This window comes from Mandrillus leucophaeus, unplaced genomic scaffold (assembly GCF_000951045.1).
Source record: "Mandrillus leucophaeus isolate KB7577 unplaced genomic scaffold, Mleu.le_1.0 Scaffold152, whole genome shotgun sequence".
Taxonomy (NCBI): domain Eukaryota; kingdom Metazoa; phylum Chordata; class Mammalia; order Primates; family Cercopithecidae; genus Mandrillus; species Mandrillus leucophaeus.
The window spans coordinates 2,549,693-2,566,740 of NW_012101499.1; the positions used below are offsets into that span (position 1 = coordinate 2,549,693).

At 41.9% G+C, this 17,048-nt stretch overlaps 1 protein-coding gene across 1 annotated transcript; it reads right to left on the reverse strand.

Moving 5' to 3' along the window:
- Positions 1-3,510: 3,510 nt before the first annotated feature.
- Positions 3,511-16,498, reverse strand: LOC105535951 (putative inactive cathepsin L-like protein CTSL3P). The gene is given in 7 exon segments (XM_011975200.1): positions 3,511-3,669; positions 8,216-8,281; positions 8,283-8,310; positions 15,766-15,959; positions 16,166-16,312; positions 16,417-16,453; positions 16,455-16,498. Coding segments are annotated over 7 exon segments (675 nt in total).
- Positions 16,499-17,048: the final 550 nt, after the last annotated feature.

Here is a 17,048-nt window from a genome sequence, read left to right on the forward strand (position 1 = left end):
CAATTTGGTAACCTGGCTCACGGGAAGGAAGAAATAAGTGAGATTACCTGTGCATCAAATCCTTGAATAAATATTTTCTTAAATAACCAAGACCTCTGGAAAGATTCTGTCTTTGACCCCATAATAAAATGGTATAAGATTAGCCCTACTGGCCAGGCGCGGTGGCTCACGACTGTAATCTCAGCACTTTGGGAAACTGAGGCAGGTGGATCACGAGGTCAGAAGAGGGAGACCATCCTGGGCAACATGGTGAAACCCATCTCTACTGAAAATACAAAAATTAGCTGGGCATGATGAAAATACAAAAATTAGCCGGGTGTGGTGGCATGCACCTGTAGTCCCAGCTACTCAGGAGGCGGAGGCAGGAGAATCACTTGAACCTGGGAGGCGGAGGTTGCAGTGAACTGAGATCGCACCACTGCACTCCAGCCTGGGTGGTGACAGAGTGAGACTCCACAAAAAAAAAAAAAAAGTTAGCCCTACTACATGCAAATGTTTACATATCTCATTTATTCTTCACAACGATCCTGTGAGGAAATGTTATCCCCATTTCCTGAGGGATGAAACAGGCTAAGGGGAGGTGTGCAACCTGCCCGAGACCCCACAGCTGGAAGCCAAGGAATGGCTGGTCCCTCCCAGCACTGCCTCTGCCACATCCTCCCCTGCCCTGTCCCTGTGCTGTGGGTGCCTGCGGTGATTAAGGGCAGATGTGAAGACAGAGCACGGGAGAGCTTTGACAAAGGTGTTTCAGGAAAAGGAGGCAGGACCGGCTGCCTGGAGGTGGGGAATGATGTTTCTAAGTAGGGCAAAATCAATACACAGAGAGCAAATTCATTATCTACTGGTATGTCCTTCTCAGCTTGAATAACTATTTTTGTTTCAACTTTTGAAATATTGCTTGGCTTCCCAACTGCTGGATGTGGCCCTATCACATTTCTGAAAGTGGAGTAGCCTCTCCCTACAGCTGCAACTCTTTCCCACCTAAGATCCAACACTTCTCATTTATTTTAATTTTAAAGAAATAGAGACCACTGTAAAAAAAAAAATTTCCAAACAAGAAAAAAGTAACATATATGAAGGAAAAAATAAAATGTCAGCCAGCAAGCAATGTTCTACTTTTTGTGGAAAAGAAAAAGAGAGAACAAGAAAGCATATCTGTATTTGTCCTCAGGTGCATAAATAAATTCTAGAAGGACACTAAGAAGCTAACAATAGATCCCAGCACTTTGAGAGGCCAAGGCGGGCGGATCATCTGAGGTCAGGAGTTTGAGACCAACCTGGCTAACATGGTGAAACCCCGTCTGTACTAAAAATACAAAATACAAAATACTAAAAATACAAATTTTTACTAAATTACAAATACAAAAAATACAAAAAATTAGCCAGGTGTGGTGGCGCACACTGTAATCCCAGCTACTCAGGAGGTTAAGGCAGAAGAATCACTTGAGTCCCGAAGGCGGAGGTTGCAGTGAGCCAAGATCACTCCATTGCACTCAAACCTGGGCAACAAGAGCAAGCCTCCATGTCTCTCTCTCTCACAGACACACAAATAATAAAAAAAACTAACAATAGATGTTGTATGGGTGGGCTGGGGACTGAAGTGGATAAAAAGTTTTTACTGTCCACCTTCCTGTATTTGGGAGATAGGGGTTTAAATTATGTGACTTTATTTTCTATTATAAAAAATTTTTGCTCAAATAAAAAAACTGATTCACAAAATAAAACATAAAGTAAAAGTCAGTGTTTCCAACACTGTTCCCATTCCTTCCCATTGGAAAGATAATGGTTACTATTTTAACACATATGCCTCTGGGCTTTCTCTGAGTATGAACCTATGTTCACCTATTAAATACATAGACATAGTTATTTTATCCTATTTTGGCTTTTAATGGGATCATACTATGCACATTGTTCTGGAATTTGCTTTTTGCTCTCAGTGGTATATGAAGGATACATTTCCATGTTTATACCGATGGAATCATAATTAAAATTTTCCTATTGATAAACACTTGGATTTATTTAAAAATCTGTAAATATGTGATGTATTTAATATTTATACTTCTATGACTATTTTTATGAGATGGAAATGGATTTGATAGGGCTGGGAATGTTTCCCTTAAAAATGATGAGCAATTCCAAGTCCAAAGACAAGAATATCGCATCCCTTTATAACAGTAAACAAGAGGACCCATTCCTGCACACTCTCACCAACCCTAAATATCAGCAACTTCTACACTTTTGAAAAAGTCAACAGTTTGAGATAGAAAGAGATCTTGACTTGCCTTGCATCTCATGGGCCCTAAGAGGGCTCAGCTTCTGCTCCTGGTGTGCCTCTCTTGATGCTCACATCTGAGAACAAAGAAGGCCCTAGCTGGACTCCATGGAGGGAGCATGGCTTCCCCTCCTCAGTCCTCAACTCCGAAGATTTCATCACATCACAGGAGGAGCCATGAGACATCAATGTCATCTAAGACAGAGGTGGAAAATGGAAATGGTGGTGGTGGGGGGCTAGGGGCTGCAGGAAAGTGCCCACGAATGCTGACGGGAGTCTGGAAAGGCAGTGAGTGTACCCTTGCTAACTGAAGGGTACACTCCTTACCTAAAAAAAAAAAAAAAAATCAGATTCTGAAAGGTGGTCACAATGGTGCACCTATCCATGGAGCAGATTTGGCCGCCAGTTACACCCTGATCTGAAACAGTAGAGTCTGGTTGCCCAGAGAAATATATGTAAGTGTCAGATTTTGGCCTCTATAGAAAAAAAAATCCCTTATGTCCAAAATTCTAATTTTTAACTAATTTTTTTCTTGTTTTAAGTTAGCCTTTTATGTTAATGTTGACATTTCAAAATAAATCTTAATTTTCAGAAAGCTCATAAAGTGCTCATTTTTTCCTCACCTAGACTGAAAATGAAAGGTTACAAAAGAGTAATGATGAGTTTTCCAGGAAGGAAATATTAGGAATTTGCTTGTTTTTGTTTTAGCATTTATCTATGTGCATATAGACACATTTGGAGTAAAATGAAACTTAAACCTAGTATTACACTGAATGACTTGAAATGGCTATTTTGAAGGTGAAAAGTAGTCAAATGTCAGCAATGCCGTATCAATCAATGAAAAGCTAACCAGCACTCTTGCCTACTCCACAGCCAGTTTATGTTAACATGTCCAGACCTTTCCACAGGAGGGTGGGAACACCACCACTGAAGTGCTAAGACTCTTGTGAATTAGTTCGTTTGTTTTATGATCTGATTCAGGCTCTGGCTCCATCTCTGTTTTGCTTTGATTACCAACATGGAGGGAGTTTTGGTAGCAGCCTAAACCAAGGCAAGCAGCTGTGTCTCTAACATGAAGTGTCTGCCCACAGGGGCCATGTTTCCCAAAAGTTTCTTACGCTTCGGAGAAGCCTTTTTGGCTCTGATTGTAAACAGTGGCTAGGCACTGACAGGCAAAATGTTCTGTTACCCTGAGGTGTGAAACATCACCTATTTGGTGAAGTAACATCCCATAACTGCTACACCTGGGCCTCTCCAGCCAGATGATTCCTCATGTCATGGGGCCAGTTGTCTTCATTGTGATCCTCGTCCCCACCACTTAGCATGTGCAGAACATCCTCGATAAGATGACACTGCAATTCATGCTTCCCAGAATACAAGGAAGATGAAGAGTACAACTGATCCAGTCACCTGTTAGATCTGTACATTTGAGTATGAAACAGAGCTCAAACATACCTGTAAATCTGAGCCTATCCAGCCCACACATGGTCGAATAAACTCATTGCACCTCACCATGGAGTTTCACAATGGCTATTTCTGTTGCAACAGAGGATGAAGCACATGCTCTTTCCAATCAAAAGATGTTGAGAAAGGCTCCAGGTCTCCTTGGGGATCCCAGAATCAGACTGAAGACTTGCAAGGGCCTTTGTTGACCACTGAGTCAAGCTCCCCAGAAAACTTTTATAGAGCCCTTGACCAGTGAACAACCATCAAGTCTCCAAAGATTTGGGGAATTTTCAGACTCCAGAGAAAATCCCATGGATTAAGAGGTGGGATTTTTGAAGACTTTCATAAAGAAATTCTCAAATCAAAACACACTTGAAATTATCATGAGAAGACTAATATACAATTTTGTTCCAGTTGGTCATCCTTAATAAAAGTGATTTCAGGTGAGCATTGGGTTGAACCAAGACCATTTTCTTCCATTGTTGCCATTCTGATTTCAAATTGCACCTTGCTGCTTTATATCCTCTTCAGTTCTATCTTGCACCAGATAGAGGCAGAATAGAAAGAAAATGGGTTTTAACAAAACCCATTTGTGCCAACTTGAATAGTAAACACCTGTGCGAGGAAAATCTCAAGCTTCCTCTAAGATTTCAGTAGGGTTCTCCAGTTCAGAGGCAGGTTGTCTGTCTTCAGTATGTGACCATTGTTGCTTGGGAAACAAGATGTCTTTTCCACTGGAAACCCTGCACCAAATTCTGCATTTTCTCCGTCTTTCCCTTATAATCCATCCTTCCCAGCGCATTGAAACATGAGACACACTATATAATCAATGAACAATTCACAGGTGGCATAAAATGCCTTGCAGATACACAGTACTTTAATTTCTGACACATCCCCATGTAGTAGATAATGAATATACTATTATTTATATTTTTCTATTAGAAGATCAGAAGCACAGACTGTTCAAATTACTTGACCAAGGGCACACAAGTAACTTTCTCTTTATGTTTCAATTATACAATTGCTTCATGATTCTTTCTTCTCATGGTTGTTGTGAGGAGTGAATGGAATCAAATCAAGTCTGTGTGGAAAGTGCATGGGATGTAGGTTCTTAATGTAGGCTGTTCTTAATGCAGGGTGACTATTGTTAGCATCTATTATTTGTGGTAATGATCATACTGATGATTAACGTGGTGGAGAAATAATAATATCTTGAAATAATGATAATAATAAAGTTGAAATTAGAACTCTCCCTGCAAAGGACATGGAAATTACAGCAACAAATTACATCACATTTTGCTTATAAAATGAGTTAATTAGTAAGTTGTGAAGAAATGCACATGCTAATTCACTACAGGTAGGAGCACACAATGAAATCACATTTTTTCAGCAAGTAGATGCATTTCAAAAAATTAGTTTTATAGTACTATTTGCACATCTCTATAAAGATACACATGCAAAGATATAAAGTACAGTATTATTTGTACATGAAACATAAAAAAGTTGAAATACTCATCAATAAGAGAAAAGGAGATTGTTAAATGATTTACAATAGGGTCAACAATGGAAACGCTAAATGTATTGACAAAGAAAGATGTCCATGGTACAGTATTTAGATCTAAAATAGAAGAGTTTTGCAGTAGCTCACTCCTATAATCCAAGCACTTTGGGAGGCTAAGGTGGGAAGATCACATGAGGCCAGGAGTTTGAGTCTGTGGTGAGCCATGGTTGCACCACTGCATTCCAGCTGGAATGAAAGAGTAAAACCATAATTCAAAAAATACAAGTAAATAAATAAAATAGAAGAGTTTATATTCCTTGATGCCACTTATGATCCTAGACATTTTGCTGTAACTTTTGATGGCAGACAGAAGATGGATTCTTCACTCATTCTGTTAACATGGATGTTGTGCTTCCTGAGAAAGAACACTAAAGTGGTGATAGTGTTTGAATTGACACTTCAAAAGCTGCAGATTTCTAATAGCTGCACCATTCTTGTGGTGACCTGTTCTCCCTGAGTGGGAACATCAGCCCTTGATTTGGAGCTCTCCATCAGGACTCATTGTGCTGGCGCCTGCAGTTCCACAGTGCAGTGATGTAACTTCTTGGAAATGGAGACCGGACACCAGGTTACCACAGGCTGAGCTAGAGCAGAGCCAGATGACAGATGGTGGCCCCTCCTGATTAGGACAGAAACCCCTGAGTCAGTGAGGCACATTCCATCAATGATGAAGGGCACCAGGTAGCCCTGGTCAAATGTCTTTTGAGACAATGTGTGAACTTCTATGTAAAGTCTTTCAAGACTTCTTTTTTCTTATGAAATCTGGAGGTAGCCACACTTTCTCAGATTCCCTCTATTAGGGGGATGAAATGGCGACATGGAAACCTCACCACTCAGGGACCCACAAATGAAAAAACTGCCCAGAACATTCGTTCAACGGGGAGGAAAGGAGGTGCAAAGTTTATACGTCATTCAAAGCGGAAATTGATTCCCACCTACCGCCCAATTTGACTGTAAGCTCCCCCAGCACAGGGAATGTCTCAGTATTGGTTCATCATTGATTCCTCAGCACAAGACCTGACTTAAAGAGACTCAATAAAATTTTTCAGAATGAATGAATGTAAAAACACTGTTGCCTGAATTCAGCCATGGTGCTGCCATGATCACAAATTCCCTGCCCTTTTCACCCCAGCATTTCATCCCCTATTCCTGGGTGGAACAGAGTGGAGACTGCAAAGGAGGAAATGGGGTCAACACCCAGTTCCACAGCTCTGGCTAAGGGCTAGCGGTTAGGGCAAGGCTTAATCATTCAAAACCTGGTCTCCTCCGCCAGTGTCAAATGAATCAGGCCTAAACTGATCAAGACCCTCTGCTTCACCCCTACCCTCTCTTCTCTAGTGGAATTGGGAGAATATTTGACAGTTCTATTACCCTTCTCGCAAGACTTCAAATTCATTCATGGTTCCATGTAGAATTCCCGATAAGAAAGCTTTTGAGGACAATGAAGTTAAGAAATGGAAGAAACCTGGCAGGGGACCTTCCTGAATGAGAGGGAATCAGCTCTTTTGGTTTATGATATTTGTGGATATTTCCCTGAATCGAGTTAAACACCTCCCTAGTGCATTACAGTAGGATTTTAGATGAGTAGGAATGGTCAAACAATAAACATGGTCAATATACAGTATCTCAACGTCAACAGCATTTGTTGCAGCATTTGTGTGCCTTTGGATTTCATGTCATTTCTCAAGAATATGTCCATTTCTGAGAGAGGATTCATGGATATGACTGGTATATTAATACACATATTATCTCAATTAATTCTTAACACAACCTTATGAGGTCACTGGAATTATTTACATTTTCTAATACATAAAACTAAGGCTTGGAGATGGTATGTCATTAGCCAAAAGTTTATGCTTACCAAAGATGAGGATGAAATTATCTACATTCCAAAGCCAATATAAATTGGACAGTACATTGGATCAAAGTATACTGATGTTGCTTCTATTGGTTTCTCATTTTTCCACTGAATCTTTTAATGCAGACAGGACTGTAATGTAGAAAGGTTTTAAAATAGAAGCTTTCAAATATTCTGTAATTTTAGTTATCAAAGCTTAGTATTTCCAACAAAATATTATTTTTCACTATCTTATCCATCTCAATCAAAATAATAAATTAGAAACAAGGCATACATAATTTTCACTTCTACAATCCAAAAGAAAAACCGAAGAAGTAAAATAGAAATGAAAGTTCAGACAAGTATCCAATTTTCTTGCCTTTCATCAGTTACGTGGGAAGGTAAAATGGCATAGCCACTGTGGATAGCAATCTGGTAGTTTCTTCAAAAGTTACACATATACCAATTCCCCTCCTATGACTATACCCAAGAAATTGATAAGCGTATGTTAATGCAAAAATGTATGCACAGGTGTTCCTAGCACATAATTCATTATAGCCAGAAAAGTGAAAGCAATCAAATGTTCATCAATTGATGAATGGATTAATATTCATACAATGGAATACATACAGTGTATTCATGCCATGCAGTATTTTTAGCCAGGAATGAAGTACTGATACATGTTATAATGTGAACAAGCCCTGAAAACATGATGCTACATAAAAGCAGCCAGACACAAAAGATCACATATTTTATGATTCCGTTTACATGAAAGGCCCAGAATAGTGAAATCTACAGAAGCAGAAAATAGATTATGCAAATGAAGGTAGAGGGAATTGGAACTAACTGTGGGCTATGGTTTGAATTTTTTCTCCTAAATTCATGTTGAAATTTAATCCCCCATACGGCAGCATTGAAAGATGGGCCATTTTAGGGATGATAGGATCATGAGGGCTCTGTCCTCAAGAATGGATTAATCCATTCGTGGGTTAATAGATTAATGGGTTATCATGGGAATGAAACTGGTATTTTAATAAGAAGAGAAAGACAGAGCTGAGCTAGCATGTTAGCACACTCAGCCCCTTCACCATGTGATGACCTGTGCCATCTCGGGACTCTGCAGAGAGTCCCCACCAGCAAGAAGGCTCTCACCAGATGCACCTCTTGTGACCTTGGACTTTCCAGTCTCCAGAGCTGTAGGAAATAAATTTTGTTTTGTTAGGAATGACCCAGTGTCAGATATTCTGCTGTAAACAACAGAAAACAGACTCAGACACTGATTAATAAATACAGGACTTATTTTTGGGGTGAGGAAAATGTTCTGGAGTTAGATGTGGTAATAGTTGCTTAAGATAATGAATACACTAGAAACCACCAAATACTTTAAGATGATGAGTTTTATGTTACATAAAGTATATCTCAACAAAATGATGCTATATACAGGCGTGAACTGCATAATGACATGTCAGTCAAGGACAGACCACATATATCATGGCCAATGGTGGTCACATAAGATTATAATGAAGCTGAAAACTGCCTATCACCTACTGGCATCATACCTGTGGAAATGTCTTCCACAAAACCAGTCCCTGGTGCCAAAAAGGTTGGGGACCACTGCTCTAGGTTCATACAGTAGCCTTTTAGATTGGGTCCTGCAATTTAAAAACCTTTTCCTTTCTCTTCAGTCTTCACTTTCTGGACCATTGTCAATTCAGAAATTCTGTTCGGGAGGTCTAAGGCTGAACACCGATTCTTTCTTTTCTTTGCATTCCTGTTGTTAAAATCCATAGTCTGTGAGATAACAATACCCCTGGCGATAGAGGGGAAATGTCCCTGTAAAGAGAACACAAAAAAGATTTTTAAAAAATGCATCGTTCCCCTTGCATTATATACACCACAGGTCTGCAGTTACAGGGCAGGGGTCAGAATCTGATACTCTCCTCTCCCTTCCATCCCACCTGCTCCAGCACCTGCTCCAGGTGAAATAACTCAGATGTGGGGAAATCTTCTGCTAGAGAAAGGGGTGGCTGGTGGTTCCTACCAACCTGAAATAATCGAAAAGCCAGAATCTAGTTAAAGAAGGGTTGAGGACTCCAGCCAGGAACACACTTCCAAGTTTCTTTGGGGAGTGCTCAAGAGAACAAAAGAGAGGCCTGAGTTTTTAAAGAAAAACAAAAGGTTTAATCAGGAGAGTGAGCAATTACAAAAGTTGTTCGTCAGGAATTCTCATTGGTTTACAGAAGTAACATTGGTTAGTGACTGGCTACACATTGCGGAACTATAGAGCGTGTGGCGTTTTATGGCTACTTGGCATCAGTTAATTTAGAGCCTGCAGAGCAAGTGTCTTCAAGAGATAATTATTTGGCTTAAGGGGGAGTGGGACATGACTACTATTACATTTTAAATGCCTTTCTGGGCCTAATCATGTAAAGGGGCTCTCATTCATTGGGTAAAACTCAATGGAGAGTCACAGAAAACAGGAAGTGCTTTTGAGGAAGTTTTGAATGGAAGCAGGTGAGAGTTGGGAACTGCGTGTTGCGGAATGAGCTCCCAACTGGGTCCCTTGGAAGGGGTGTAGTGTCTTGGTTGCTGCTCCTGTGAACTGTGGAGAAGGTCGTGTTTTGCATAAATCATTCCCTGTGGTGCTCCTGCAAAATCCTAGTGACTACCAGCCCTCAGTACCAGGTTCCATACACCCCTGCAGCACTGTATTCCGGTTTGTCCGGAGTTCCACCTCCTGAGATCAAATCCTGGCTTCCTCACTGACTAGCCCTGTGCCCTTGGGCAAGCTCCGTAACCTCTCTAACCTCAGCGTACTCATCTGTAAAATGGGGATGAGGGTTATCCTGATGATCAAATGCCATAATACATGACAAGGTAAATGCGGTGCTTGGCACGTAAGTGAGCAGTGTGTTCCCAGTTGGCCACTGGTTTCAAGAAGCCAAAAACAGGTACAGTGAGATTTTGGGTGAGTCTTTGGGGGTTCACCCCCACCTGTTTTTCTTGTTTATCTATATTTTTGTTTTTTATAATGCTTACTTGTTTTATTTGATTTTTTATGTAAAAATTATTGAGAAGCAACAGACAAAACTGCTGGAAGGACAAAGGGTAAGGTCCTCTGAGAATGGTTGAAAACAGCCACGAGCAAGTTACTCATTGGAAGCACTAATGGGAGGAAACCAAGCCACCGCAACAGCAGGCTTACTGCTCTAGGGGGAGGTGGAGAGAATGGGGGACATTATTGGTTATAAACCAGAGAGCTAGTGGGTTAATTGCTCTATCTGGTAAACATTTACAGAGTCTGCATTTGTATAACAAATCAATGGCTTTTCATCAAATTATGAACAGGTGAGGACATAGAGACTGGAGTTTGAGGGCAAATGTTCACTCACAATGGTCAGTCCAAGAAAGTGATTTTTGATGTGCTTTTTACATTTCTGAGAATATGCAAGAGAAGGGGAAGAACAAAAGTTTCCTAGATGGGCCACTGGTTGGCAAGCTTACGTTTTAGCCAGAGACTATGCCCATCATTGACCTATTTCAGTGTGTCCCCACATATATGGAGCTCAACACACAGAAACAACAAGAGAGTAAGCAATGATCGTGGGAACTGGTTTGGCTGACAAACCCCAAGGGCATAGAAGTATAGAAGTTCCTTAATCCTACATCAAAGCATAGAAGAGTGCTCACCACAGGCAGTGTGTTGACATGGCTCCAGGTCCCGTTTATGGCCCTGCATCCCTAATCTGTCCATCTCTGCTCTGTCCTAACACCTCAGGTGACTGGTGACCAGTCCTAGCCAGGTCTCAAGGGCTTGTCACATGCTCTGTTACTTTCCTGTGTTTTCTGACCATTCTATCTAAAATCTTTGGTGACATATCTTAAAATATGATCTCAGAAAGTGTTTCAGTGATACCGGGGCACACTAATCTTCCAAAACATCTTTAAGATGAATAATACCAGTGTAGGAGTAAAGGGAAAACTTTTCCTTCACCCTTCCAAGCTTCACTAAAAAGTCAACTCACACAAGGCATTAATTAGTTTAATTAGTTAGATTAATTAGAGAAAAGGCATTCAAATTTGTTTAACATGTATACGCGGAGACTTCAGAATGAAGACGCAACTCCCCAGTGGGATGCAGAAGCTTATATGCTCTCTTGAGGTTACAAAGTCAGGGCCTGGATCCTGGAAAAACAGGTTATGGGAGGGGGCAGAAGAGGATTTCTGCTGAGGGGCAATAAACGATGGCCAGGGAGAGTTCGATGGGCTTCAAGAACATACAGTGGTCTGGGACAAAGTCTGTTGGGCCCGCAGGGCAGACAGTGGTTTGTGACAAAACTCCGTCCAGGTTTGTCGACAGACTTCAGTTTCTTTCCTCTTAACATGAGCTCAGCTAATGAAAGCTCAGAGAGGGAAACAAAGGTAATTATTTTCCTCTTTGGTAGGTCCGGACTTTAGGCAGATAAGGCAGCTTCAGAGAACAAATTTACCCTACAGTTTGAGAGGCTATTTCTTTTTCATTCTTTCTTAGAATTTTCATCTCTCTTTCTACATTCTCCATGTGTTCTCACTTGTTAATTTTTCCATTAACCCTTAGCATAGCAATCATAGCTATTTTAAGTTCCTGGTTTGATCGTTCTGACACCCATGACATATCTGATTCTTGTTCTGAGGCTTGTTCTGTCTCTTCAAGTTGTGCTTTTGTTAATGGTGGAGGATGTCCAGGTTCTTGGTGTCTTCAACAAAGAATTGGACAAAACCCACAAACGAAGCAAGGAAGGAATGAAGGGTTTTATTGAAAATAATAGTACACTCCACAGTGTGGGAGCAGGCCTGAGCATAGTGGCTCAGAGGCCCTGTTACAGATTTTGGGGAGTTTAAATACCCTCTAGAGGATTCCATTGGTTACTTGGCATATGCCCTGTGCAAATGGAGAGGATGAAGTAAAGTTACAAAGTCATTTACTTGATCTATACCCTATGGAGAGGATATTTCCTGTCATAGCTGAAGTGTGAATCGGCCTTGTTTTCTGCCTCCAGACCCTACTTTCCTACCTCACTTTTGGCCTTTTAGAATGCCTTGTAATTTTCTTTTGAAAGAGGAACTTGAGGTACGGTGAAAGGAGCTCTGATAAATGACCCTTTAGGAAAGTGGTGGTGTGGTTTAGAGGGAGGAGAAGCACTCCTTAGTCCTGTGAGTTGCAGTTTGTTAACAAGTCCGTGTCCCTGCACTATGGAATTCACAAGTGCCTCTCAGTTTTTCCCTCCTTAGACAGAAGAGAGTGGCCAAAGTGGGCTGTTGTTGGGTGCTACCCTTCTCCACCTGGAAGGCTAAAGCAGGCTGGAGTTGCTTATTTCCCCCCTCAGGTCGGTTAAGCTTTGATAAAACCCAAATAGGTTAGAGTTTGGTAAAACAGTGTCTCTTGAGTGTAGGCCTTGTTAAGAAGAACAGAACGCTCTGGCGGATTCCAAAATTGTTACTTTTTCCGTCCCCAGCAGGAATCATAAGGGAATTCTCAGGTTTTCACTTTGAGAGCCTGGTGGAGCTACTGAAGCTATGCAACCTGAGGGCACCCCCAGGACTGAAGCCAGGATCGAACCCAGGGTTGAGTTTTAATGCTGAGATTTGTCCACACCCTGCCTCTGGCAGTTTGTCAGTTACAGCTTGGTTTTTGTTACCAGGCGCTTGTTCCTGCAGAGGCCCCTGGCCACGGTCTCCACCCCCGTGAGTTGCGATATTCCCCGTGATTCTCGGTATTCCTTTCTCTCTCCAGGTATTAGGGCAGTGGTCTGCTTCATGACTTCGCTTGTCTTAGGGATCTAAGAAGAGTTGTTGATTTTAAAATTTATTCAGGTTTTTATTTGTTAGTAGATGGTTACAACTTCCAAACTCCTTCCATGCTGTAATGGAAACAGGAAGTCGCTGCTGGAATCTTTTTTCAGAATTACAGACACAAAGCCAAGAATTTGGTCTTTTTTTTTTTTACCTATATTGGACACCCCTGAGTGCTCGGTGATTCGCAATTTGTACTGCTCTTGAATGTGACTGAAGAGGAAAGAATATAAAGCGCCAGGGAAAGAGCACGTCTGTTCAGAGCTCAACATACTGCCCGGGTTGGGGTGAGGGGAGTGTGCGTGGTTGTGGGGAGTGGGGCAGCGGAAGGGAGCAAGCGTTCCGGAGTTCTGAGCAGAATCACTGCTCTGCATCCTCACTAAAGCAGTCTCATCAGAACACTGTCCTGGTTTGTCTCCTCATTGTCCATCCCTCCTTTAGCCCTTAGCAAAGTCCCCTCCCTGTTTCTCTTCGCTGGGAATGGTAAGTTGGAGCCAACAGCCACCATCCTCAGAGACGTTCTGTGTGACTGAGATGAGCGTGGAGTGCCCTGGAGTCCAGCTCGGCAGTGGTGCTTCCTCAGGCCTTTGCTGGGTGATGGACCCACTGACCAGCGTCCGCACAGATCTCAGGAACATCAGTCCCCAAATGAGAGACTCGCCTTTATCAAGTTACCTGAGGACCCTCTGTTTCTCCCCCTCTTCCTCCTCCTCCTTCTCCTCCATCAATTCTTTAACTTTTTTCTTGAACTACATACTTTCTGAATCTGTTATCCCATGAAAATAATGAATGCTCATTACTCAAAAATTGAAATAATACTGCACAAAGAGAAACTGCCCCCTCATGCCCTGTCTAACATACGACAGCTATGGACTATTGAAATCGAGATCAGATGCCACTTGCTTAGACCGGCCCTGACCCCTAGAGGGAAGCACCTTCCTAGTGTGTGCCCTGACTGTCCCCGCCTCCCTTTAGAGCCTGCGCAGTGCTGCACTTGCCCGTGGATTTGTGCCAGGTTTTGATTTGCTTGTTTACGTGGGAATAGGAGCTCCAGATGAAGAAGCCGTGAGTATATGCTTCATTTGTATGTCCTCAAGGCCAGCACAGCACCATCTCATAGGAGATGCCCAATAAAGACTTAAGCATAAACACGAAAAAAGTCTTTAAATATATGAATTATGATTTTTGTTTTGTTTTGTTTTGAGGTGGAGTCTCACTCTGTCACCCAAGCTAAAGTACAGTTACTCGATCTTGGCTCACTGCAACCTCTGCCTCCTGGGTTCAAGTGATTCTCCTGTCTCAGACTCCTGAGTAGCTGGGATTACAGGCACTTGCCACCACACCTGGCTAAGTTTTGTATTTTTAATAGAGATGGGGCTTCGCCATGTTGGCCAGGCTGGTCTTGAACTCCTGACCTCAGGTGATCCACCCGCAAACAGTAAAACTTTGACAACAGTTCACATATCTGGATACTATGAACTGCAGGTTGTTCTACACACCACTAAAGCAAAGAGGTCAATCACCTCTTGGCTTTCCTGGGGAGATGGGAGGTCTGAATCTGACACTATCTTACCTGATCCTTCCCAGGAGTCACAAAGCCTTTCTGTCTCCAAAGCACTGGGATTACAGGTGTGAGCCAAGCCATAAGCAACAATTTATAAAGAGTTATGAAGTATGTACATTCATGGGCACATTAAGCATAACCCCATGAATGCAAGTACTTAGCCGGGCGTGGTGGTGGGCACCTGTAATCCCAGCTACTCAGGAGGCTGAGGCAGGAGAATCGCTTGAACCCAGGAGGCGGAGGTGGCAGTGAGCTGAGATTGTGCCATTGCACTCCAGCCTGGGAGACAAGAGCGAGACTTCATCTCAAGAAAGAAAGAGAGAGAGAGAGAGAGAGAAAGAAAGAAAGAAAGTAAGAAAGGAAGGAAGGAAGGAAGGAAGGAAGGAGAAAGAAAGGAAAGAAAAGAAGGAGAGAGAGAGAAAGAGAGAGAAAGAAAGAAAGAAAGATTGCATGTATAAAATAAACTATGTGAAATCTACGAACCCAAATATTTACATTGAATGTTTTGTACCAAATAGTCCATTCTGCTTGTATGTCATGTGGTTTTCAATTTTTCTTCCTCAACGTCTACAAACAAAAACTCTTACCTTCTTTTTTTTATAGGACCAGAAGGAATCAAGAAGTCCGTAAACAATAGCAGAGATGGGTCCCACAGTTGCCACAGCCTTCATTAGGGCCTTCTTTTCCATAGGGAGTATTTGCATGTACCTAGTGTCATTAGTAGTAGAATACTTAGGATTGTACCTACAGTCTTTTTCCTTTTAAAATTAAGGGGGGAAGAGACTTGATTACCACCATCCTCCCTCTGGACAACATGAGTTAGAACCACAACGCTCAGCACTTTGCAGCTTAGGATTTCCCAGGAAATGAAGTGCTGTTAGTTGACTTGAAACTAAACATTAGCTCAAGTCTCTTGAACGAGAACCTTAGGCTTATGATTCACAAGAAATTTTTTCACAATGGAGAAATGTGTATTATATGTAAAATAGTTTGTATATTCTCAATGTTATTATGTTTGGCTATTCTGTATGTTATATGTTCTTGCTGACATATAGCAAGAACAGCTGTATGTTAACCACATAATCATAGAACTGTGCAAAGGCTAATAATTTATAATGACAGCACTGACAGTTTGCAGATATAGATTCTACCATCTCAAATGTGAGTTCTGAAAAAAGTGTCGTTATCTCTGAAAGTGTTCCACTTTCCAAAAGCAGGGTTGGAATGACAGCAAGACAAAGAACTCCACTGACCTTTCCTTCATATGGATAGGATTCCTCAGAGTCCAGGCCTCCATTGTCGGCAACATACTGGAAGCAAAATAATGGTTCTGCAAAAATGCAGCCAACATTGCCTTGAAACCTAGAGCAGTCCACCAGGTCTGCACACTCAGTAAAACTAGTTTCTCAGTTTTCCGAACACCTGTCCTTCCAGAGCCCCGGCTGCACTAAAAGCATAAGAAGATGCACACTTACCCGGAAAAAAAGAAGAAAAAAGCTGTCATTCACAAAGAAAACAGCAAAACTTTGACAACAGCTCATATATCTGAATACTATGAACAGCAAGTTGTTCTACACGCCACTAAAGCAAAGAGGTCGATCACCTTGTAGCTTTCCTGGGGAGATGGGAGGTCTGAATCTGACACTATCTTACCTGATCCTTCACAGGAGTCACATAACCTTTCTCTCTCCAATCCACAGATTTGGGGATATCGTGAAACAGAGGTTCCTGGAACACTTTCCCCTTCCTGTGCTTCTGGTATCGGAAGCCATTCACCACCTGCCTGAATTCTTCACTGGTCTTCAAGGAAAAGGAAATAAAATGTTGAAAAGTAAGAGATTATTTTAGTAAAGAACTGAGGAGAGGAAGCACAGAGTCCACACAGCAGTCCACAGCACACTCACCATGTCTCCAAAGGCACTCATGGCCATTGTGAAATTGTTTCCCTTGGCTGTATTCCTGATTGTGCTGCTCAGTCATCTTCATGTTCTTCTCCCACACTGCTCTCCTCCATCCTTCTTCACTGTAGAGGCAAACATGTAACTGATGCTCTTTATTTCTACCTAAAATGCAACTCATGCTCACCAAGTGAATCTGCAGACAGACATGGAAGAGAAACTATGGCCAGGGAAGGCTTGATGCCTCTGGGAGCTGTTCTCCAAGCCAAGAAATGACAGGAGGGTATGCCCATATCATGCTCATAATCAGTGCCCTTAGGTTATTGCATTAGGTTATTGGTAAGAGCTGGCCTCTAATAGCTACTCTGTGGCTATAATCTCCCAACATCAAGGACCATTCTCTCAGGCATCCCTTTGGATGGTTTCAGGTGCCACCAACCATGCCATATAATCTCTTGTGCTTTGCCTTCCACTGGTTCCACTGTGCATCTAAGCTGTTAGAGTAGCTGAGGCTAATCTCAGGCAAAAGTCAGCCAGGAGAAGTGAAGGATTCATGTTTCAAAATCTAGGAAGGGAAAAGAAATGAGGATCTGATTAGACCAATCCTAAAAAGCCACCTTACTGCCCCCTGAGAAACT